General features: G+C 44.5%; 1 protein-coding gene across 1 annotated transcript in view; it reads left to right on the forward strand.

Moving 5' to 3' along the window:
• Positions 1–24,142, forward strand: part of LOC139273990 (neoverrucotoxin subunit beta-like) — a 106,463-nt gene that overhangs the window by 53,195 nt on the left and 29,126 nt on the right. Inside the window, 2 exon segments of the mRNA XM_070891055.1 lie at positions 4,297–4,408; positions 11,920–12,056. Coding sequence (XP_070747156.1) covers positions 4,297–4,408; positions 11,920–12,056 — 249 coding nt within the window.

Consider the following 24,142-nt stretch of genomic DNA (forward strand, 5'->3'; position numbering starts at 1 on the left):
TATTATGTTCAGGGGATAATCCATTAAGAATTGTGGAGGGGCTGGCCACTTACGGGTGTAATTTGGGGGTGACCTTGTTAAGGGCAGTGTAGTCGATAGAGAGTCTATAACTCCCATCTGGTTTCCCTACCGGCCATGTTGGGAAGTTAGTGATGCTAACTGTTTCTTTTAAGATACCCTTTTCCACTAGCCCGTTTACTATTTCTACAACCGCTGTTATAGCTTCAGGTCTTATAGGGTATTGTTGGTGTGGTTTATGAGGTGGTCCAGGGACTTTAATAGGATCCATCTTCGCCTTTCCAGTATCCAATTTTTTCTGTGCCCAGACCCCGGGCACAGAGGCACATATGCCTCCATACGCTCCAGTCCCGATAAGCCAGTCAGTTTTTTGTGGCTGTAGATACACCTATACCACATGGTGGGCTATCTGTCCTAAATCTCCCTTACTGCCATCCACCTTGGTCATGTCAGTTTCCCCTTGCCGCAATCAATCAGGGCCTTAAATTCCCTCATTACATCATTCCCCAATATTGTTCCCTCACGATTCTTGAATACGTAAAATCTCATGAGTATATATAAGTTATCAATTTCCACCAATTGCTCAGGTAGGCCAGTGTGGGCCGTCCATCTATTCCGTTTATCAGAGCCTTCTTGTCGGTGACGAGAAGGGGCATATTGGTAATGGATATTGAGGCTCCCGTGTCCACGAGCATCTCACACTGTCGGCCCCCTACTAGTGCAGACACATATATCCTTCCCTCCTTTTTACTTTGTACAGGGGCCACCGGACATCACCGGGTGGCTTTGTACGCCTGCCACTTCTGGTATTCCTGTTCTGACAGGGTCCTTGCCTTATTGGATAGCCATTTTTACCATAGCATGTCGCTTCCAGGAGCCCTTTCTTACCACAATACGTACATTGCTTTTCACTGCCTTTCCCTTTGCATTCCCTTGCAAAATGGCCCGGTTTTCCACAACTATGGCAAGTCTCCCTTTTCTGCCCTCCTCCTGTTCCCGTGGCAGACATTTTCTTGCTTTATCTTTTTATTTTCTAAACTGCTAAAGCTTACTGTTTTAGCCTTTTCAAAAGTCTCTTTTACACCTTCACAGATAGCTCACCACTCGCCCAGGAGTTTGTCCTGATCCCTGAAGGTATTTCTAAATTTAAAACTGTTTTTTTTTTACGAAGGAAAATGGGAGCGTTTTAAAAGGCATTCTTTATCTCATTCCTAGACTAAATTTATATCTTTCAACCCAATTGCATGTTTTCTTTCGACAAGTAAGTGAGCGTGTCAAATAAATTATTTTTTTTTTACTACCGGGACCATGTACTTTTTTATCTTTTACTCAACAAACTTTTCCTTTGTGCATTTCCTAGCTCCGTAACTTATCATCCGAATATATCCACACCTTCGTTTCTAACTTAAAATGTAATACCATAAGGTTCACAGTTTCTTAAACTTCCCATATACAGGACAACACTACGAAGGGTTAAAAAATGTTTCACTCTGTTTGGAAAAAGTGGGTGGAGCTAAAACAGGCAGGCAACTCCACACCTTCCCAAACAGGATTTCATTCAGTCCGCAGTCAAAATCACTCAAGTACTCTCTTCATTCAAAATAGACACTCACAAAAGTCTCTCTTCATGCAACAAAGCTTATGTCTGGATCCATATGTCACTTAAGATAGTCACTATCAGCTTTTTTATGGCATTAAGTAATTACACAAGTTACAATTAATGATAGGAATTAATTAATGACCCGGGCAGCCCGCGTTTTACATTCCCTTCCTTACCCTTCCATGTTCGCCAGTCTCGGACGTTTCCCTTTGTTTCTGTAATACTCACGGCCATGACTACTCTGTGGGGACCCTTTGTCTTCGCAAACAAAGCTAGCGTGTTTCCTTACCACCGGAGTTTCGGCTCTAGGTTGGAGTGATCAGTTCCCTTCCACACCGACCTTATTTACTAAAGGGACAACTCAAACTGGTTAGTCAGCCTTTTCCCACTATCTACTTACTCGTATCTTATACACGATCCCGTCATGCTCGTACACCTCTCTTTTCAGTCTCTAACACCAGATTCCAGATACTGTCTTAAGTGATCACTTCTGATCAGACAGCATCCTGTTCGTGACGCCATTTTGTTGTGGAAAAATATTGCCGAGACTGTATAATATATAAAGAGAGGTTTATTAAATTGGAGACAAAGCTTTGGGAGAAGTGTTAGAGACCCCTGTCTCTGAACCAGCTTCCCAATTTGGTATCTCCAGTGAGGTTCTTTTATCTTACAAATTACGTCACTTTACATCACATGCTTTAGCACTAGTCCTTAAGACGAATCATCGCATTACAAGTTTTACAAAGCTTTTCATACAATTACTATCCAAGGCTGAGCTCTTGATATAAACCAGCCTTGCATTGTGACCAGGCATTATAAACAAGTGCAGGCTTTTTGGCACCGGTATAGACAAATATACCCCCACTTATCTCTCCAGTCGTTCATTATCTCACTTTCCTATCTCCATAACTCAAGGCCAGCATACCTTGAAGTCTAACTGTGTTTTTTTTATATAAAGCATAATGCATCAGTATTGTCCCTTACAAAGTGCATTAAAGGGGAAAATAAAAACAAATGTTTGGTCCCGTATACTAGTCAAGTATATTTCCAAAAATCCGCTCCAACAATACACACAACATTGCACACTTTACCCTCATCGACCCTCCTGGTTACCTCCTCAAAAAATTCAATCAGGTTAGTCAAACACGATATTCCCTTAACAAATCCGTGCTGACTGTCGCTAATTCATCCTTGCCTTTCCAAATGTAGATTTATCCTGTCTTTCAGGATTTTTTCCAATTAATTTTCCCACCATCGAGATTAGACTGACGGACCTGTAATTACTCGGCCTATCCCTTTCTCCATTTTTAAACAAGGGTACCACATTAGCAATTCTCCAATCCCCTGGCATCATGCCCAAATCCAAATAGGATGGGAATTGATGGTCAGGGCCTCTGCTATTGCATCTTTTACTTCGCTCAACAGCCTGGGATGCATTTCTTCTGGGCCTGGGGAATTATCTACCTTCAAAGTTGCTGAGCCCTTTAATAACTTCTCTCTCACTATATTTATGTTTATTTCATCCAGAATTTCACACTCCTCCTTGATAGCAGAATCTGCATTGCTCCTTTCCTTTGTGAAAACAGATGCAAAGTATTCATTAAGAACCGTACCAACATCTTCTGCCTCCACATAAAAATTAAACTCGTGGTCTCTAATAGGCACCCTTTCTTTAGTTATCCTCTTGCTCTTAATATATTTATAAAACATCACTGGGTTTTCCTTAATTTTACTAGCCAAGAAGTTTTCATGCTCTCTCTTAGCATTCCTAATATCCTTTTTAATTTTACCTCATAACTTTCGATCTTCCTCCAAAGATTCTATATTATTTAGCCGTCGGTATATGTCATAAGCTTCCCTTTTTTTCTTTATCCTCCCCTGTAAGTCCCTCGACATGCAGGGGTCTCCAGAAGTATTGTTCCCACCCTTTTTCTTTAAGAGACAGGCGTCGAAATCCCTCTCGAGTGGTGGCACCTAATGGACAGTATCGGTTCTGCTGCCCCGTGTAAGTATCTATATATATATCGCCTGAGACGCAGTTCTGTTGCACTCACAGAAACAGAGACATGGAGAAAATGAGCATCTAATGTGGCACGGAATTGATACACAGCATGTCGAGTTGGACCGGGTGTAACAGAACCCCAAATTACACTTTGAAACCCCAATTATAAACCCCTTTCAAACCCCATTGAAAAGCTCCGAATTGAGACCCTTTTTATACATATTTGAATTTCAGGGACTGAGAGAGGGAAATGGAAAAGTGTCCAAACTGTTTGTTCATCTTAAAGTCTTGTTACAAACATGTCTGAAAAAATCGCTTTCGATTTTTGGAAACATTCCTTTCAATGAAGCTATCTTTTTGAAATGAACAGTCATGTCTGGAAATTAATACCAGGGTTTCCCAACTTGCCTACCACAGAGAACAAGGCACAGGTGGAGGCCACTCAGCCCCTTGAGATTGTTACATTGGAACAGGAGGCCCATTCAGCTCCTCGCTCCAGTTACACAGGAACAGAAGGAGGCCCATTCAGCCCCTTGAGCTTGTTACACAATAACAAGAGGAGGCCCATTCAGCCCATCAAGCCTGTGACACAGGAACAGGGGGAGGCATTCAGCCCCTCGAGCCACAATCATAATTGCAAACTGTGCATTAAACGTGTTCCTTTGTTGCTGTGAAGGATTCCTTTCGTATGACCAAAAGCTTCAGACAACAGAAGAAGGCAAATACTGTTCTAACACCTTGCCGATTCAAGGAAAGATTCACAACTGTGTACGAGGTTTGAGGAAGGCGTGAGAAGTTGAACTCTCTGGCATCAGAACTGGGAAATAGGTTTTTAAAGCCTCAGCTCAGGAAAGGGATCAGTGTTGTCCTGAAATATAAAGGTCCAATTCTCAGGCTCCATCCCCGGCCTGTGCTGAGTTACCCTGAGCTCACACCTCGTGTGGAACTGAGCTCCCCTCCCCTCCAACCCCGCCCCCACACACACACATACACACAGCAGGAAATACCCAGGCTCCATCCCCGGCCTGTGCTGAGTTAGCCTGATCTCACACCCGGTGGGGTACTAAGCCCCACGCAAACACAGAGCAGGAAAGGCCAAGGCTCCATCACCGGACTGTGCTGTGTTAGCCTCATCTCACAACCTGTGTGGTACTGAGCCCCACACGCACAGACACAGAGTAGGAAATACCCATGCTCCACCCCCGGCCTGTGCAGAGTTCACTGCTCCTGATCAGCATCCAGTAACTTCTGGCTCGATAGTGAGTGAGCAGAAGGATGGCAATTGACTGTGATTCACCCCCTGGTTGAATATTACACTAACCCTGAGCTGCGGGAGGGCAGCCAGTGCCCATGGGACCCGGACCCCAGTGAGAATCGGCACCGTTACGTCCAGCCTCGACACTTACTACGCACTTCTGTCCACCTCCCTTCTTCCACCCGCCATAAACTTCAGCTAATCCAGAACTCCTGCTGTCCCTTATCCTATCTCGCACCAAGTCACATTCAGCCATCACCCCTCCCCCACCCACACACCCCACACCACCCACCCCAGCCCTGTGATTGCTGACCTAAATTCGCTTCCGCTCCGGCAACGCCTCAATTTTAAAATTATCCATCCTTGTTTTCAAATCACTCCATGGTCTTGGTCCCCCCTCCCTCTCTCTGTAATCTCCACCAGTCCTACAACTTTCCCTATCACTGTAAGCTCCTCTAGCTGCTACATCCCTCCCTATCACTGTAATCGCCTCCAGCCCCTGCAACCCTCCTTTTTTCTGTAACCTCCTACAGCCCTGAAAAACCTCCCTATCTCTGTAACCTCCTGCAGCCCCTACGAATCTCCCGATCTCTGTAATCTTCTCCAGCCCTACAACCCTCCCTATCTCCGTAACCTCCTCCAGCCCTATCTATCTCTGTAACCTTCTCCACCCCCTGCAACCCTCCCTGTCTCTGTAAAATCCTACAATCGTCCCAATCTCTGTACCCTCCTCCAGCCCCAACAACCCCCCAAGTCTCTGTGCTGCTCTAATTCTGGCCTCTGGCACATCCCCCGATTACCATCGCTCCACCATTGGTGGCCCTGCTTTCAACTGCCGAGGCCCCAAGCTCTGGAATTCCCTCCCTAAACATCTCCACCTCTGTCTCCTCTTCCTTCAAGATGCTCCTTCGAACCTACCTCTTTGAGCAAGATTTTGATCACCTATCCCAATATTTCCTTATGTGGCTCGGTGTCAATTTATGTTTGATAATTGCTCCTTTCAGCTGTGGCTCAGTGGGTAGCACACTCGCCTCTCAACCAGAAAGGTTGTGGGTTCAAATCTCACTTCAGAAACTTGAGTACCTAAATCAAGGCTGACACTCCTGTGCAGTGCTGAGAGAGCGCTACACTGTCGAAGGAGCATGTTTTTCGGATGAGATGTTAAACTGAGGCCCCATCTGCTCTCTCAATATGATATAAATGATGCCATGACACTATTTGGAAGAAGAGCAAGGGAGTTATCCCCATTATCCTCGCCAATATTTATCCTTCAATCAACGTAGCAAAAACCAGATTATCTGGTCATTATCACGTTGCTGTTTGTGGTAGCTTGCTGTGCAAAATGTGGCTGCCGTGTTTCCCACATTACAATAGTGACTACACTCCAAAACTACTTAATTGTCTGTAAAGCGATTTGACCCGTCCGGTGGTTGTGAAAGGCGCTATATAAATGCAATTATTTATTTTCTTCTGTGGAGCACCTTGCGATGTTTCACTAAGTTAAGGGCGCAATATAAATGCAAGTTGTTGTTCTGGTCAGGAATGGCAAAGAAAAGGCAGCAGGATTCGTGGACCGGCATAAGATGCAGCCGAGGAGAGCTACCCATTTAAGGAGGACATCAGCTGGGATGGGCTGCAATTATTTTTGGCCCATGTTTCGAAAGCAACTGTTTCCTGTATCGCCCGACTGTGACTCTCAGCGGATGAGACTTTGAGATAAGCTCTCCTCTTCCAGTATTTGTAAAGCTAATTATTTCAATAGCTGTGACTTAGTGGACAGCACTTTCGACTCTGAGTCAGAAGGTAGTGGGTTCAAGTTCCACTCCAGAGACTCGAGCCCCATAATCCAGGCCGACATCACGCCCGCCACCGCACCCCCCCCCCCCCGCCCCGCCCCCGTGCCAGTACGAAAGGAAAACGTGCGTCAGCTGTGGCTCAGTGGGTAGCACAGTTGTCTCTGAGCCAGAAGGTTGTGCGTTCAAGTTCCACTTCAGATTGACATTCCAGAGCAGTACTGAGGGAGTAGTGCACTGTCGGAGGGGCAGTGCTGAAGGAGTGCTTAACTAACGGAGGGGCAGTACTGAGGGAGTGTTGCACTGTCGGCGGGGCAGTACTGAGGGAATGCTGCGCTGTCGGAGGGGCAGTATTGAGGGAGTGCTGCGCTGCCGGAGGGGCAGTACTGAGGGAGCGCCGCACTGTCGGAGGGGCAGTAATGAGGAAGCGCCGCACTGTTGGAGGGGCAGTACTGAGGGAGCGCTGCACTGCCAGATGTATTTGCTTCGTGAGTTCTTTGCTTAAGCTATAAGAAATAGGTTATTTATTCGTAAAGATTTTGCAACAAACTTATCACTACCAGTTCATCCGCCCAGCTCACAAGAGCCCACCTCATCGTAGAGCACCTGAACTCAATTATCTCGGTTTTTTTGAGTCTTGTGAGCACCATGTGACTGGGTAAGCCAGTCACAGAACAACAGCTCCACAAGCCTGTGCATGCTCACTGGGTTTAATGTATGAACCATTCTCTTGTATTCTAGAAGCAAGGTATATATTTTGTAGTTATTTATACAATATTTCAAAAGATTACTTCTCTTCTTCATGATTACAATTTTACAAATTCGACTGCTAGCCTGAGTATCTTGTTGGAATCTTTTAGCTTCCTCCCCTCAGACCTCCATTTCTCTGCAATTGGCTGGCCAGGCTCGATTTCTATATTCTCATTTGGCTCGGAGACCAGCTTGGTGAATTTCTGTTTTCAGGGCGTGTGGCCCAGGATTCCTGACATCTATCTTCCTGTGGTTCCTTGAAACCCTTACATCAGTCCCTGTGTTATCCTTCTTCCTGAGATCTTGATATTCCCAGTTATCAATACCCTGTTTAGTTGGTTTGCGTTTTCTCATTGATCTTCTCAACTGAACCTCAATACCCACTCCCCCACCCCACCCCCGCCTCGGAAGATACAGAGTCTCTGCAAGATTGTCCCAAACCCACAGAACCGTTTTCATTCGGCTGCATCTGTGTCGGTGGGTTATGGATGTTGTGTCTGTTGGAATACTTGGACCTGCCAATTCCGTTTGATCATCGTCCAAGTCAGGTTCACAATTATCTACTTGTGGTGCCGAAGGTGCATCACTCGCTAGCAACATTTGATCCACATGAAACTTCGTGATGTAGTCACAAATTTTGACTAAGTACTGCTTGGTGCCACATACCCAAATAATTGTAGCAATATCCCATTTGCGTGGACTTGCCCTTTTTGACGGACTGAGAACTCTGGTCTGATTACCTTTCTGAAAATACCGTTCTTTGATACCGGAATGATAATGATGTTTCTGCATCGACTGTGCCTTCTCTACCTGATCAGACAAGTTCGCTTGCAATAAACTGAGATGCATACTCAGCATAGGCTTCATCAATAATTCAGCGGGTGTATACCCTGTCGTAGAATAAGGCACAGTTCTGTAATTGAAAATAAAATTTGCTAACCTATGCTGCATGCTCGCTGATGATCCAGTCTGTAGAACGTCTTTCCGTAAAGCCTCCTTGACAATCCTGACGACCTTTCAGCTGCACCACTCGAAGCAGGATGGTATGGTGCTACCAACGTGTGTTTGATACCGTTGTGTCTGGCAAAACTTGCAAATTGCACGGACTTAAATTGCGGCCCATTATCTGACACCATTTCTTCGGGCAGGCCATGTCACGCAAAAATGTCCGTAATTCATCCAATGTACACTCTGTGGTCGTAGATGACCCCATATGCCGTATTTCCAGCCAATTCAAATGGCTATTAATTATAACCAGAAAATTACCGCTGCCTCTCTCACAAAAATCAATATGTATTCTTTGGAAAGGTCTCTTTGGCCAAGTCCATGTTTGCAGCGGTGTTTCAGCTGGCATGGTCCTGCAGTCTTGACAGATAGTACACTTATTCACGAATACCTCTCAGGCTTTAGCCAACCCAGGTCAGTAATCAAAACTTCAGACCACTGCTTTCATGCCTACGATGCCAGTATGCTCACCATGAAGTTCTGTCAAGACTTTGGACCATAGTACACTGGGAATGACTACTCTCAGGCCGCATTTTAGGCATCCCTGCTCACAAGGTAATTTGTGCCGACGATGATAAAAGGGCTATATCTTCTCGTCTATATGTATCTGATCATCAGACCACCCTCGCAAGGTATGCTCATAGACCCGTGTAACATGACATCTTTCTGTGTGTGCTCTGCAATAACAGAGGCGGTGAGCGGAATGTGCTCATCAATGAAATCGAAAGTGAAAAATGACTCTTCGTTGCCAATTTCAGAACCTTGAAAGGGCAGTCGCCATGGCATTCTGCTTCGATGTGCGATACTCAATTCTGTAATCGTACTGACAGAATAAAATAGCCCATTTTTGCACCCTGGAAGCCGTCATGAATGGAATTGCCGCCTTTGGGCCTAGGATAGCTAGTGACGGTTTGTGATCGGTAGTTAGCGTGAATTGGCGTCCCTAAATAAACTGGTGAAACTTTTTAATACCAAGTATAATTGCCAAATCCTCTTTCTCAATTTGGGCATAATTTGGTTTTATTTTGTTGAGCGTACGCGATGCAAAGACAACCGGTTTTTCCTGCCCATCATTCATAACGTGGCTGATCACTGCTCCCACACCATACCAAGAGGCATCACCTGCTTGTCTGAGTTCACAAGTCAGATTAAAATGGATGAGAAGAGCACTATTGCTCAAGTGTTGCTTTGTGTATTGTATGAATTCTGTTGCTCTTTGACCCATATGCAACGCACCCCTTTCTTTCATAAATAATGTAGTGCTGCAGACAGCGTTGCTGGTCGTGGAAGAAAACGAGCATAATATTGGACCAAGCTTAAAAAGGATTGTAATTCAGTAAAATTTTTCGGTTCCAGAACCATCATGATGGCTTGCACTGTCTCCTTATCTGGTTGGAGACCATTTTCACCAACCCACAATCCGAGATAAACCACCTCACACAGTATCAATGCACACTTACTCCTCCTCTGCTTTAGATTATGGTCATTGAACCATCTGAATACTTCTAAGACTTCCCAGTTTCTCTGCTCCGTGCCGGTCGCTATCAACACATCATCTTGATTGCACAAGCAGTGATTTATTCCCTGTAAGATCTTACCATGGTAGTCTGGAATATCTTTGGTGAGGATTTGATACCATAGGACAACTTATTGTATGAATATAAACCTTTGTCTCTTGACTGTCAGACACTGCTGATTTCGTTGTCAACATTGAGTTGAGCATAGGTGTGGGAGTGATCCAGTTTTATGAAGACTGTGGCTCCCGCCAGTTCTGCGATGTTAGTAGAGGGAACTGTTCATCATCAGCTGCTTGAATCAGGGTAATTTTACCATACCGTTTTGTCTGACTTTGAAACTACAAGTAATGGGGTGGCCCAGTCACTCTTAGCAGTCTTCAATAAAACTCAGGACAAAATATTGGAATAGAATCGTAGAATCATAGAATGGTTTCAGCACGGAAGGAGGCTATTCGGCCCGTAGAGCATGTGCCGTCTCTTTGCAAGAGCACTTCAGCTGGTCCCACTCCACAGCCCTTTCCAGTAGCCCTGCAAATGTTTTAATTCAGGTATTTATCAAACTGCCTTTCAAAAGCCACGATTGAGTCCGCCTACACCAGCCTTGCAGGAAGTGCTTTCCAGATCCTAACCACTCGTTGTGTAAAGAGGTTTGTCCTCATGTCGCCTTTGGCTCTTTTGCCAATCACCTTAAATCTGTGGTTCTCAAACCTTCTGCCAATGGGAACAGTTTCTCTATCTGCTCTGTCCAGCCCTCTCTGGATTTTGAACACCTCTATCAAATCTCCTCTCAATATTCTCTGCTCTAAAGAGAACAACCCCAGCTTCTCCAATCTATCCCCCTAGCTGATGTACCTCATCCCTGGAATCATTCTCGTAAATCTTTTCTGCACCCTCTCCCGAAGGCCTTCACATCATTCCTAAAGTGCAGTGGCCAGAATTGTAAGCAATACTCGAGTTGAGGCCGAACCGGTGCTTTATACAGGTTCTTCATAATTTCCACGCTTTTGTATTCTATACCTCGATTCATGAAGCGCACATCCCATAATCCTTTTTAACTGCTTTCTCAACCTGCCCTGTCATCTTCAACGATTTGTGCACATTTCTCCTCTAGGTCTCTCTGTTCATGAACCTCCTATAGGACTGTACCATTTAGTTTATATGTCTTCTCCTCATTCTTTCTAACAAAATGTATCACTTTGCAATTTACAGCGTTAAATTTCATCTGCCATGTGTCCGTACATTCCACCAGCCTGTCTATGTCTTCATGGAGTCGACCGGGGAACAATCAATGGTGAATTCATCAAGTCCAGATTAGATCAGCAATTAGATCGGGGAATAATACGGGAATACCGAAACAAAGCTCCCTTATGGCCTGTAAAGAAAACTGATGGCCCATGGAGACTGACTATTGAATATGGTCAGTTAAGTTAGCATACCGTGCCTGCCTCTCCAATCATGCAGATATGATGCCCAGGTTACGGCCCCACCGTCTATTTGACCCTGGACATCTCAAATGGAGTCTGGAGCATCTCAGTCCTCTTAGTACACGTCTGCCTTTACTTTTCGGAAACAACAGTGTTGGAATATAAACAGAAAGCACTGGAAATACTTAGCAGGTCAGGTAGCATCTGCGAAGAGAGAGAGAGAGGCAGAGAGAGAAAAACCGAGTTTACGTTTCAGGTCGATGATCTTTTATCAGAACAGCCCCAGAAACTGATCTGTATATTTGGGTAGGGCTCAACCTCAACTGGCAGATAAATTACGGTCATGAAAACAACCTGATGGTGTGATTCATAGGTTGATGACGTATTGCTTCAATCACAGTCAGGAGAGGTGGATTCTGTTCCTGATTGGTTGGGAGAGTGGCTCCTGTTCCTGCTTGGCAGTGCGGATTCTGTTGCTGATTGATTGGGAGTGATGTCCAGCTGCAGGTTTGCAGTATTTATCAGTTAACGATCAGGTGTATTTTTCCATGTCAGGAACACATCTACCGAAGACGGGAACGCCACTGCTGCAATGGTTGAAGGAGGCAATGACACATTCCAAATGCCAACTCTTGGGAGACCTGCCCGAATAGGGATGCTATATGATGGACGCCGTGACAACTTCATCGCAGGTAACCGCTATATCGATCAGGATATAACCTCAAAATCATCCAGGGTAAAAGGCCAGTATCATCGAGGATACAACCCCAATATCATCCAGGATATAACTCCAATATTATCCAGGATATAAACCCAATATAATCCAGGATATAACCCAAACACCATCCAGGATGTGACAGCAAATAATTCTGCATATAACACATATATAAAGCAGGATAAATAAATCCAATATTAGCCAGGATATAACCCCTAAATAATCCAGGATATAACCACAATATAATCCAGGATATAAATCCAATATAATCCAGGGTATAAATCCAATATAATCGAGAGCATAACCCCAATATGATCGAGGATATAAGCCCAATATAATCCAGGATATAACTCCAATATAATCCCGGGTATAATCCCAATATAATCCAGGGTATAACTCCAATATAATCCAGGGTATAACTCCAATATAATCCAGTGTATAACCCCAATATAATCCAGTGTATAACCCCAATATAATCCAGGATATAACTCCAAAATAATCCAGGATATAAATCCAATATAATCCAGGATATAAATCCAATATAATCCCGGGTATAATCCCAATATAATCCAGGGTATAATCCCAATATAATCCAGGGTATAACCCCAATATAATCCAGGGTATAACCACAATATAATCCAGGATATAATCTCAATATAATCCAGGGTATAATCCCAATATAATCCAGGATATAACCCCAAAATAATCCATCGTATAACCCCAATATAATCCAGGATATAACCCCAATATAATCCAGGGTATAATCCCAATATAATCCAGGATATAACCCCAATATAATCCAGGGTATAAACCCATTATAATCTAGGATATAACCCCAATATAATCCAGGGTATAACCCCAATATAATCCAGTGTATAGCCCCAACATAATCCAGGATATAACTCCAAAATAATCCAGGATATAAATCCAATATAATCCAGGATATAAATCCAATATAATCTCGGGTATAATCCCAATATAATCCCGGTATAACCCCAATATAATCAAGGATATAACACCAATATAATACAGGGTATAACCCCAATATAACCCAGGGTATAACCCAAATATAATCTAGGATATAGTCCCAACATAATCCAGGGTATAACCACAATATAATCTAGGATATAATCCCAATATAAACCAGGATATAATCCCAATAAAATCCAGGATATTACCCCAATAAAATCCTGGATATAACCCAAATATAATTCAGGATATAATCCCAATATAATCCCAATAAAGTCCAGGATATAATCCCAATATAAGCCAAGCTATAACCCCAATATAATCCAGGGTAAATTCCCAAAATAATCCAGGATTTTACCAAAATACAATCCAGGGTATAACCCAAATACAATCCAGGGTATAATCCCCATATAATCCAGGATATAACCCCAATATAATCCAGGGTATAACCCCAATATAATCGAGGATATAACGCCAATATAATCCAGGGTATAATCCCAATATAATCCAGGATATAACCCCAATATAATCCAGGGTATAACCCCAATATAATCTAGGATATAACCCCAATATAATCCAGGGTATAATCCCAATAGAATCCAGGGTATAATCCCAATATAATCCATGGTATAACGCCAATATAATCCAGGGCATAATCCCAATATAATCCAGGATATAACCCCAATATAATTCAGGGTATAACCTCAATATAATACAGGATATAACCCCAATATAATCCAGGGTATAATCCCAATATAATCTAGGGTATAATACCAATATAATCCAGGGTATAACCTCAATATTATCCAGGATATAAAACCAATATAATCCAGGATATAACTCCAATATAATCCAGGCTATAATCGCAATATGAGCCAGGGTATAACCCCAATTTAATCCAGTGTATAACACCAATATAATCCAGGGTCTAACACCAATGTAATCCAGGGTACAATCCCAATATAATCCAGGCCATAATCCCAATATAATCCAGAGTATAAAGCCAATATAATCCAGGGAATAATCCCAAAATAATCCAGGATATAACCCCATTATAATCTAGGATATAGCCCCAATATAATCCAGGGTATAACCGCAATATAATCTAGGCTAGAACTTCACTATAAATAGGAAATTACCCCAATATAATCCAGGATATAAACCACATATAATTGAGGGCAAAACGCAAATATTATCCAGGATGTATTCGCAATATAACCAGGATATAGCACGTACAAAAAACAGGATATAACTCCAATATAATTCTGGTTGTAATCCCAACATAATCTAGGATGTAACACCAATATAAACCAGGATATAACTCGAATATAATCCAGTATGTAAGCCCTATATAATTCAGGATATAACCCCGATATAATGCATGGTATAAACCAGTATAATCTAGGATATGACTCCAGTATAATTAGGAAATATCCGCAATATAAACCAGGACATAAAATCAATACCATCCAGGATATAACTACAATATAATCCAGGATATAATCCCGATATAATCCAGGATATAACGCCGATATAATCCAGGATAGAAAGCCAATATAATCCAGGAAATAATCCCGATATAATCCAGGATATTATCAATATAATTCAGGATATAACCACAATATAATCCAGGATATAACCCCAATATAATCCAGGATATAAAGCCAATATAATCCAAGAAATAATCCCAATATAATCCAGGTTCAAACACCAATATGAATTAGAATTTCTCTTTTTTTCTACACTTGGGCATTGGTTTAAATTAAGAGTTTTAGTGCAAATTAAAAACTATAAATAGTTAATTTTATGTTCCAAAACTTGAAATCATAATTAGTGCAATAAAATACAATGGAGATGGCAGGGTAGGCGATGTTTTGCAGCTGCAGCATGTGGGAGCTGGTGGACACCAGTGTGTTCCACGGCGACTACATCTGCAGTAAGTGTTGGCGGCTCGAGGAACTTTTGCTCAGAGTTGATGAGCTGGAGTCCGAGCTTCAAACACTGCGACACAGGGATGGGGAGAGTTTCCTGAATGCCGTGGTCCAGGAGGCCCCTTAGGTTAAATAATTCAAATGTTGTACGTGTTCAGGGACAGGAGGGTGTGACTACGAGTGAGGCAGGTATAGAGACCCAGGAAGTAGTGACGGAGGAGAATCAGCCCTTGCATTTGTCCAACAGGTACGAGGTCCGTGCTCGATGTGTGAACGAGAGCAGTGACTGCAGGGAGCATGAGCAAATTGACAACAGCACCGTTTTCAGGGGGCCTTTCAACTGGGGGAGTAAAAAGAAATATCGTAGAGATAGGGGCAAAGTATACTTAGTGGGAAAGATACTGTTCTCTGCCACCAATAGCATGAGTCCCGAAGACTGTGCTGCCTGCCAAGGTTAAGGGCATCTCCTCTGACCTGGAGGAAACTTGGAGCGGGAGGGGGAAAATCAAATTGTCGTGGTCCACGTAGGTACTACCGACATAGGTAGGACAAAGAAAGAGGTTCTGCTGATGGAGTCTGAGCAGCTCGGGGCTAAATTTAAAAGCAGAATCACAAATAATCTCTGGCTTACTACCGGAGCCACGATCAAATTGGCATAGGGTAATAATATCAGAGAGATGAATGCGTGGCTCAAAGATTAGTGTGGGAGAAATGGGTTTCGATTCGTGGGGCATTGGCACCAGCACTGGAGCAAGAAGGGTTCCATTGGGACGGGCTTCACTTGAACCATGCAAGTACCAGTGTCCTGGCTAATCGAATAAATATGGCTTTAGATAGGGCTTTAAACTAAATAGTGTGTGGGGCGCGGGGGTGGGGGGAGGTGATGGGGGGAGGGGGGTGGGGGGGCTTCAGGTGAGGAGAAATTTAAAAAGCCAAAGAAAAAGGAGAAGTCAATAGTGCAGGGTAGTGATAGGGATAATAACCAGAATGTGACAGGAATGGCCCGAGCGTATAAACAGAAGAGTGCATTAGAAAGTAGAGTCAGAGAAGGGAAAAATGGTAAAAGAAAACCCAAAAATTAGAGCTCTTTATCTGAATGGAAACAGCATTCATAACAAGGTAGATGAGTTGACGGTACAAACAGAAATACATGGGTATGATCTGATAGCCATTACAGAGACACAGTTGCAAGGTGACCAAGGCTGGGAATTAAATATTCAGGGGCATTTGACAATTCAGAAAGATAGACCGAAAGGAAAAGGAGGTGGGTAGTTCTGTTAATAAAGGATGAGATCAGTGTAGTAGTGAGAAATGATATTGGCTCAGAAGATCAAGATGTAGAATCAGTTTGGATGGAGATAAGAAATAATAAGGGGAAGAAGTCACTGGTGGGAGTAATCTATAGGCCCCCTAACAGTAGCTACACATTAGGACGATAAATCAAGCAATAATGGAGGCTTGTAAGAAAGGTACGGCAATAATCGTGGGTGATTTTAATCTGCATATTGATTGGACAAATCAAATTGGCAACGGTCGTCTTGCGGATGAATTCATTGAGTGTATTCGGGATGGTTCCTTAGAATAATACATTGTGGAACCAAACAAGGAGCTTTAGTTCTGATAACATGGAATGAGATAGGATTAATTAATAATCTCACAGTAAAGAATCTTCTAGGGAAGTGTGATCAAAGCATGTTAGAATTTCAAATTCAGTTTGAGAGAGTGAAACCTGGGTCTCAAACTAGTGCCCTAAACTTAAATAAAGGCAATTACAAAGGATGAAGACGGAGTTGGCTAAAGTGAACTGAAAAAATAGATTCAAGGGTAAGAGTGTTGAAAAGCAGTGGCAGACATTTAAAGAGATATTTCAGACCTCTCAGCAAAGATATATTTCAGTGTGAAAGAAAGACTGTAATAAAACAATGCACCATCCATGGTGAACTAAGATAGTTAAGGATGGTATCAAATTGAAAACAAAGGCAAACAATGTTGCAATGATTAGTGGAAGGCCAGGGGATTGGGACATTTCTAGAAACCAGAAAAGGCTGACTAAATAAATAAGAGAGAGGAGATAGATTATGAGAATAAACAAGAAAGAAATATGAAAACAGACAGTAAGAGCTGCTGCAGGTATATAAAAAGGAAGAGTGTAGCTAAAGTAAACGTTGGTCCCTTAGGGGATGAGACTGAGAAATTGATAATGGGGAACAGGGAAATGGCAGAGACTTTGAACAAATATCTTGTATCGGTCTTCATGCTAAAAGCCTTTTAATAATAATAGATAACCAAAGGGCGATAGGGAGGGGGTAACTTAAAACAATCACTATCACTAAAGAAAAAGTAATCAGCAACTAATGGGATGAAAGTTGGACAAGTACCCTGGACCTGATGGCCTGCATCCTAGGGTCGTAAAAGAAGTTCAGGAGTTCAGAAGAATGAGAGGGGATCTCATAGAAACGTTTAAAATTCTGACGGGTTTAGACAGGTTAGATGTAGGAAGAATGTTCCCAATGTTGAGGAAGTCCAGAACCAGGGGTCATATTCTAAGGATAAGGGGTAAGCTATTAGGACCGAGATGAGCAGAAACTTCTTCACCCAGAGAGTGGTGAACATGTGGAATTCTCTACCACAGAAAGTTGTTGAGGCCAATTCACTAAATATATTCAAAAAGGAGTTAGATGTAGTCCTTACTACTAGGGAGATCAAGGTGCATGGCGAGAACGCAATAATGGGGAAGTGAAGTTGCATGTTCAGCCATGAACTAATTGAATGGCGGTGCAGACTCGAGGGGCCGAATGGCCTACTCCTGCACCTATTTTCTATGTTTTTATTTTTCTAAGTGGCTGCAGAGTTAGTGGAATGCATTGGTTGTAATCTACCAAAATTCCCTGGATTCTGGTCCCAACGGATTGGAAAACTGCAAATGCAACGCCCCTATTCAAGAAAGGAGGGTGACAGAAAGCAGGAAACTACAGACCAGTTAGCCTAACATCTTCATTGGGAAAATGCTGGAGTTCATTATTAAGGAAGTTCTGGCAAAACATTTAGAAAATCATAATGCAATCAAGAATAAGCATGGTTTTATGAAAGGGAAATCATGTTTGACAAAATTGCTGGAGTTCTTTGAGGATGTAACGAGCAGGGTGGATGAAGGGGAACCATTAGATGTGGTGTATTTGGATTTCCAGAAGGCATTCGATAAGTTGCCATATAAAAGGTCACTACACAAAATAAGAGGTCATGGAGTTGGGCTAATATATTAGCATGGATAGAGGATTGGTTAACTAACAGAAAACAGAGAGTCGGGATAAATGGGTCATTGTCACGTTGGCCGACTCGAACTAGTGGGGTGCCACAGGGATCATTGCTCGGTCCTCAATTATTTATAATCTGTATTAGCGATTTGGATGAAGAGACGGAGTGTAATGCAGACAAATTTAGTGATGATACAAAGATAGGTGAGAAATCAAGTTGTGAAGAGGCCATAACGAATCTGCAAAGGGAAATAGATAAGTTATGTGAGTGGGCAAAAATTTGGCAGATGGAGTATAATCTGGGTAAATGTGAGTTTATCCACTTTGTTAGCAAGAACACAAAAACAAATGAATATTTAAATGGAGATATACTGCAAAATGCTGCGGAAAAAGAGAGACGAGGGAGTCCTTGTACATGAAACAGAAAAAGTTAGCATGTAGATACAATAAGTAATTACGAAGGCAAATGGAATGTTGTCCTTCATTGCAATGAGGATGGAGAATAAAAGTGGGGAAGTCTTGCTACAATTGTACAGGGCGTTCGAGAGACCACATCTGGAGTACTACGTACAGTTTTGGTCTCCTTTTTTAAAGAGGGATATACTTGCATTGAAGGCAGTTCAGAAAAGGTTCAGCAAGTTCACTCCTGAGATGAAGAGGTTGTCTCATGAAGAGATGTTGAACAGGTTGGGCCTAATCTTTGTAGTTTAGAAAAATAAGAGGTGATCTCATTAAAAAGTATCATGTTCTGAGGGGGCTTGACAGGGTAGATGAGCAGGAATTTCTTTTCTCAGAGTGTCCTGAATGTTTGGAATTGTCTCTTCCAGAAAACTATTGAGGCTGGATCTTTGAATATATTTAAGGTGGAGATAGATAGATTTTGAACCACAGAGCAGTCAAGGATTATGGGGAGCGGGCAGAGAAGTAGAGTTGAGGCCAAGATCTGATCAGCCATGATCCTATTGAATGGCGGAGCAGGCTCGAGGGGCCAAATGGCCGATTCATGCTCCTAATTCTTATGATTACGTTCTTAGGATGTAACCCCAATATAGTCCCTGATATAATCCGAATATAATTCAGATATAACCCCAATATAATACAGGATATAACCCCAATATTGTCCAGAATATAACCCTTATATATACCAGGATATAAACCTAATTGAATGCAGGGAATAGTCACAATATAATCCAGGATATAAACCAATATAATCCAGGGTATAACCACAATATAATCCAGGATATATCCCCAATATAATCCAGGGTATAACCCAATATAAACCAAGATATTACCACAATACATTCCAGGATAGAACCGCTACATATACTGTGTATAATCTCAATACAATTCTTGGTATAACCCCAATATAATGCAGGATATGACCTCAATATAATCCCAAATATAACCCCAATATAAGACAGGATATTACACAAATATACGCCAGGTTATAACCCCATATATTCCAGGAAATTACCCCAATATAATCTCAGGTATAACCCCAACACAATCCAGGATATAACTCCAAATAATCCAGGATACAATCTCAATATAATCCTGGGTATAACAACAATATAAGACAGGATATAACTCCATATATTCCAGGATATTACACAAATATAATCCCAGATATAACCACAACACAATCCAGGATGTAATTCGAAATAATTCAGGATTTACCCAAAAATATAATCCAGGATATAACCCCAATGTAATGCAAGATATAACCACAATATTAACCAGAATATAACACAAACTTAATATTGGATATAACACTCATATAATAAAGGATATAACATCAATGTAATTCAGGAGATTCCCCAATATAATCCAGGATATAACCCCAATACAATTCATAACTTAACGCCAATATAATCCAGGTATAACCCCATCATAATTCAGGATATAACTGCAATATAATCCAGCCTACTACCGCAAAATAATCCACGATATAACCAGAACATATTCCAGGGAATAGTCACAATATAATCCAGTGTATAAAACCAATACAGTGTATAACCACAATATAATCTAGGGTACAACCCCAATTTAACCCAGGATATAACCCCAATATAATCCAGGGTAATACCCAATATATTTCAGCCTACTACCCGAAATAATCCATGTTATACCCCAACAAATTCCAAGGAATAATCACAATATAATCCAGGATATAAGACCAATATAATCCAAGGTATAACCACAATATAACCCAGGGTATAACCCCAATATAATCCAGGATATAATCTCAATATAACCCAGAGTATAACCCCAATCTAATCCATAATATATCCCTAATATAATTCAGGGTTATTCATAATTTAATGCCAATATAATCCCCAATACAGTGCAGCTTTCGCTCATTATTGCCCCTCTGACAATGCCATGCTCCCATAGTAGTGCCCCTCTGAGAATGCAGCACTCTCTCACTACTGCCCCTCCGACAATACTGCGCTCCGTCAGTACTACCCGTGCGACAGTGCAGCACTCCCTCAGTACTGCCTCTCCGACAGTACAGTGCTCGGTCAGTACTGCCCCTCCGACACTGCGGTGCTCCCTCAGTACTGTCCCTCTGACAGTGCAGCGCTCCCTCAATAATGCTCCTCTGACAGTGCAGCGCTCGCAGAGTACTGCCCCTCCGACAATGTAGCGCTCCCTCAGTACAGCCCCTCTGACAGTCCAGCACTCCCTCAGTACTGCCCTTCCAATAGTGCCACGCTCTCTAAGTACTGCCCTCCTACAGTGCGGCAATTCCTCACTACTGTCCCGCAGATAGTGCGGCGTCCCTCAGTACTGCCCCTCCGACAGTGCGGTGCTCCCTCAGTACTGCCCCTCCAACAGTGCAGTGCTCTCTCACTACCGCCCTCTGACAATGCAGCACCCACTCAGCACTGCCCCTCCGAACATTGCAGCACTGCCTCAGTAATGCCCCTCTGACAATTCAGCACTCTATCAGTAATGCCTCTCTGACACTGCGGCACTCCCTCGGTCCTCCCCCTCTGACAATGCAGCCCTCTCTCAGTATTGCCCCTCCAACAGTGTAGCACACCCTCAGTACTGCACCTCCGACAGTATAGCGCACACTCAGTACTGCCCCTCCCACAGTGCGGCAATCCCTCAGCACTGTCCCTCCGACAGTGCAGCACTCCATAAGTACTGTCTCTCCAACAGTGCGGCGCTTGCTCATTAATGCCCCTACCAGTGTGGCACTCCCTCAGTACTGTCCCTCCGAAAGTGCGGCGCTCCCACAGTGCTGCCACTCCCACAATGCAGTACTCACTCAGTACTGCCTCTCTGACAGTCCAGCGCTCCCTCAGTACTGTCCCTCCGACAGTGCAGCACTCCTTCAGTAATGCCTCTCCCACAATGAAACACTCCCTCAGTACTGCACATTGAACAGTGCAGCGCTTTCTCAGTACTGCCCCTCCGAAATTGCAGACCTCCATCAGTACTGCCCCTCTGACAATGCAGAATTCCATCAGCACTACCCCACCGACGCTACAGCGCCCCCTCAGGACAGCCACTCCGACATTACAGCCCTCCCTTAGTACTGCCCCTCCGAAACTGCAGCACTCTCTCAATACTGCCAGTCCGGCAGTGCAGCACTCTCTCAGTACTGCCCGTCCGGCAGTGCGGTGCTCCCTCAGTACTACCCCTCCGACATTGCAGCGCTCCCTCAGTACTGCCCCTCAGACAGTGTGGCACTCCCCCAGTACTTTCCCTCTGAAAGTGCAGTACTCTCTCAGTACTGCCCCTCTGATAGTAAGCTGCACCCGCAGTAATTCTGCTCTAACATTGCTGCGTTTGTTTCACTGCTGACCCTGCGATAGTGACACGCTCCCTCAGTATTGCTCCTTCTACTGTGCAGCACAGCCCCGCTGCTGCCCCTCGGACAGTGCAGCACGCTCTCAGTACTGCCCCTCCAACACTGCGGCACTCCCTCAGTCCTCCCCCTCTGACAATGCAGCACTATCTCAGTATTGCTCCTCCGATAGTGTAGCGCTCCCACAGTGCTGCCTCTCTGACAGTGCAACGCTTCCTCAGTGCTGCCCTTCCGACAGTGTAGCGCTCCCTCAGTGCTGCCCCTCCGACAGTACGGCACTCCCTCAGTGCTGCCCTTCTGACAGTACGGCACTCCCTCAGTGCTGCCCCTCCGACAGTGCGGCGCTCCCTCAGTACTGCTCTCTGAAAGTATAGCGCTCTGTCAGTAATGCCCCTCCCACAGTGCGGCACTCCCTCAGTACTGTCCCTTTGATAGTAAGCTGCACCCGCAGTAATTCTGCTCTAACATTGCTGCGTTTGTTTCAGTACTGACCGTGCGATAGTGACATGCTCCCTCAGTATTGCTCCTCAAACTGTGCAGCACAGCCTCACTACTGACCCTCGGACAGTGCAGCACTCTCTCAGTACTGCCCCAACGACAGTGCAGCACTCCCTCAATACTGCCACTCCGGCATTGCAGCATGCTCTCACTACTGCCCATCCGACCATGCAGCGCTCCCTCAGTACTGACCTTGCGACAGTGCAGCACTCCCTCAGCAGTGCCCCTCCAACAGTGCTGCGCTCCCTCTGTAATGCCCCTCTGACAATGCAGCATTCACTCACTACTGCCCATCTGATGGTAAGGTACACCCTCAGTACATCCGCTCGAGCATTGCCGTGCTTTTCTCAGTACTGACCCTATGATAGTGACACGCTCCCTCAGTATTTCTCCTTCAACTGTGCAGCGCTCCCTCAGTACTGCCCCTCCAACAGTGCGGCACTCCTGCAGTACCGCCCCTCCGATAGTGCAGCGCTCCCTCAGTACTGCCACTCCGGCAGTGCAGTGTTCCCTCAGTACTGCCCCTCCGACAGTGCAGCACTCCCTCATTACTTCCCCTCCGACAGTGCAGCGCTCCCTCTGCACTCCCCTCCCACAGTGTGGCGCTCCCTCAGTACTGCCACTCCGGCAGTGCAGCACTCGCTGAGTATTACCCTCCGACAGTGAAGCACTCGCTCAGTGCTGCTCCTCCGACAGTGCAGCGCAACCTCAGTACTGCCCCTCCCGCAAAGCAGCACTCCCTCAGAACTGCCACTCCGACAGTGCAGCATTCCCTCTATACTGCCCCTCCGACAGTGCGGCACAAGCTCAGTACTGCACCTCTGACAGTGCAACGCTCCCTCAGTGCTGCCCCTCCGACAGTGTAGCGCTCCCTCAGTGCTGCCCCTCCGACTGTACGGCACACCCTCAGTTCTGCCCTTCCGACAGTACGACACTCCCTCAGTGCTGGCCCTCCGACTGTGCGGCGCTCGCTCAGTACTGCCCCTCCGACAGTGTAGCGCTCCCTGAGTACTGTCCCTCCCACAGTGCGGCACTCCCTCAGTACTATCTCTCCCAAATGCGGCACTCCCTCAGTACTGTCCCTCCGACAGTGCGGCGCTCCCTCAGTACTACACCTCCCACAGTGCGGCACTCCCTCAGTACTGTCCATCTGACAGTGCAGTACTCCCTCAGTACTGTCCCTCCGACAGTGCAGCACTCCTTCAGTACTGCCCCTCCCACAATGAAACATTCCCTCAGCACTGCCCAATCAACAGTGCAGCGCTTTCTCAGTACTGCCCCTCCGAAAGTGCAGCCCTCCATCCGTACTGCCCCTCTAACAATGCAGCATTCCCTCAGCACTGCCCCTCTGGCGCTACAACGCTCCCTCAGGACTGCCACTCCGTCATTACAGCGCTCCCTAAGTACTGCTCCTCCGACACTGCAGCACTCTCTCAGTACTACCCCACCAGCAATGCGCTGCTCCCTCAGTACTAACCCTGTGACATTGCAGCGCTCCCTCAGTACTGCCCCTCCAACAGTGTGGCGCTCCCTCAGTACTTTACCTCTGACAGTGCAGTAGTCTCTCAGTACTGCCCCTTTGATAGTAAGC

This window comes from Pristiophorus japonicus, chromosome 9, assembly GCF_044704955.1.
Source record: "Pristiophorus japonicus isolate sPriJap1 chromosome 9, sPriJap1.hap1, whole genome shotgun sequence".
Classification (NCBI taxonomy): Eukaryota; Metazoa; Chordata; class Chondrichthyes; family Pristiophoridae; genus Pristiophorus; species Pristiophorus japonicus.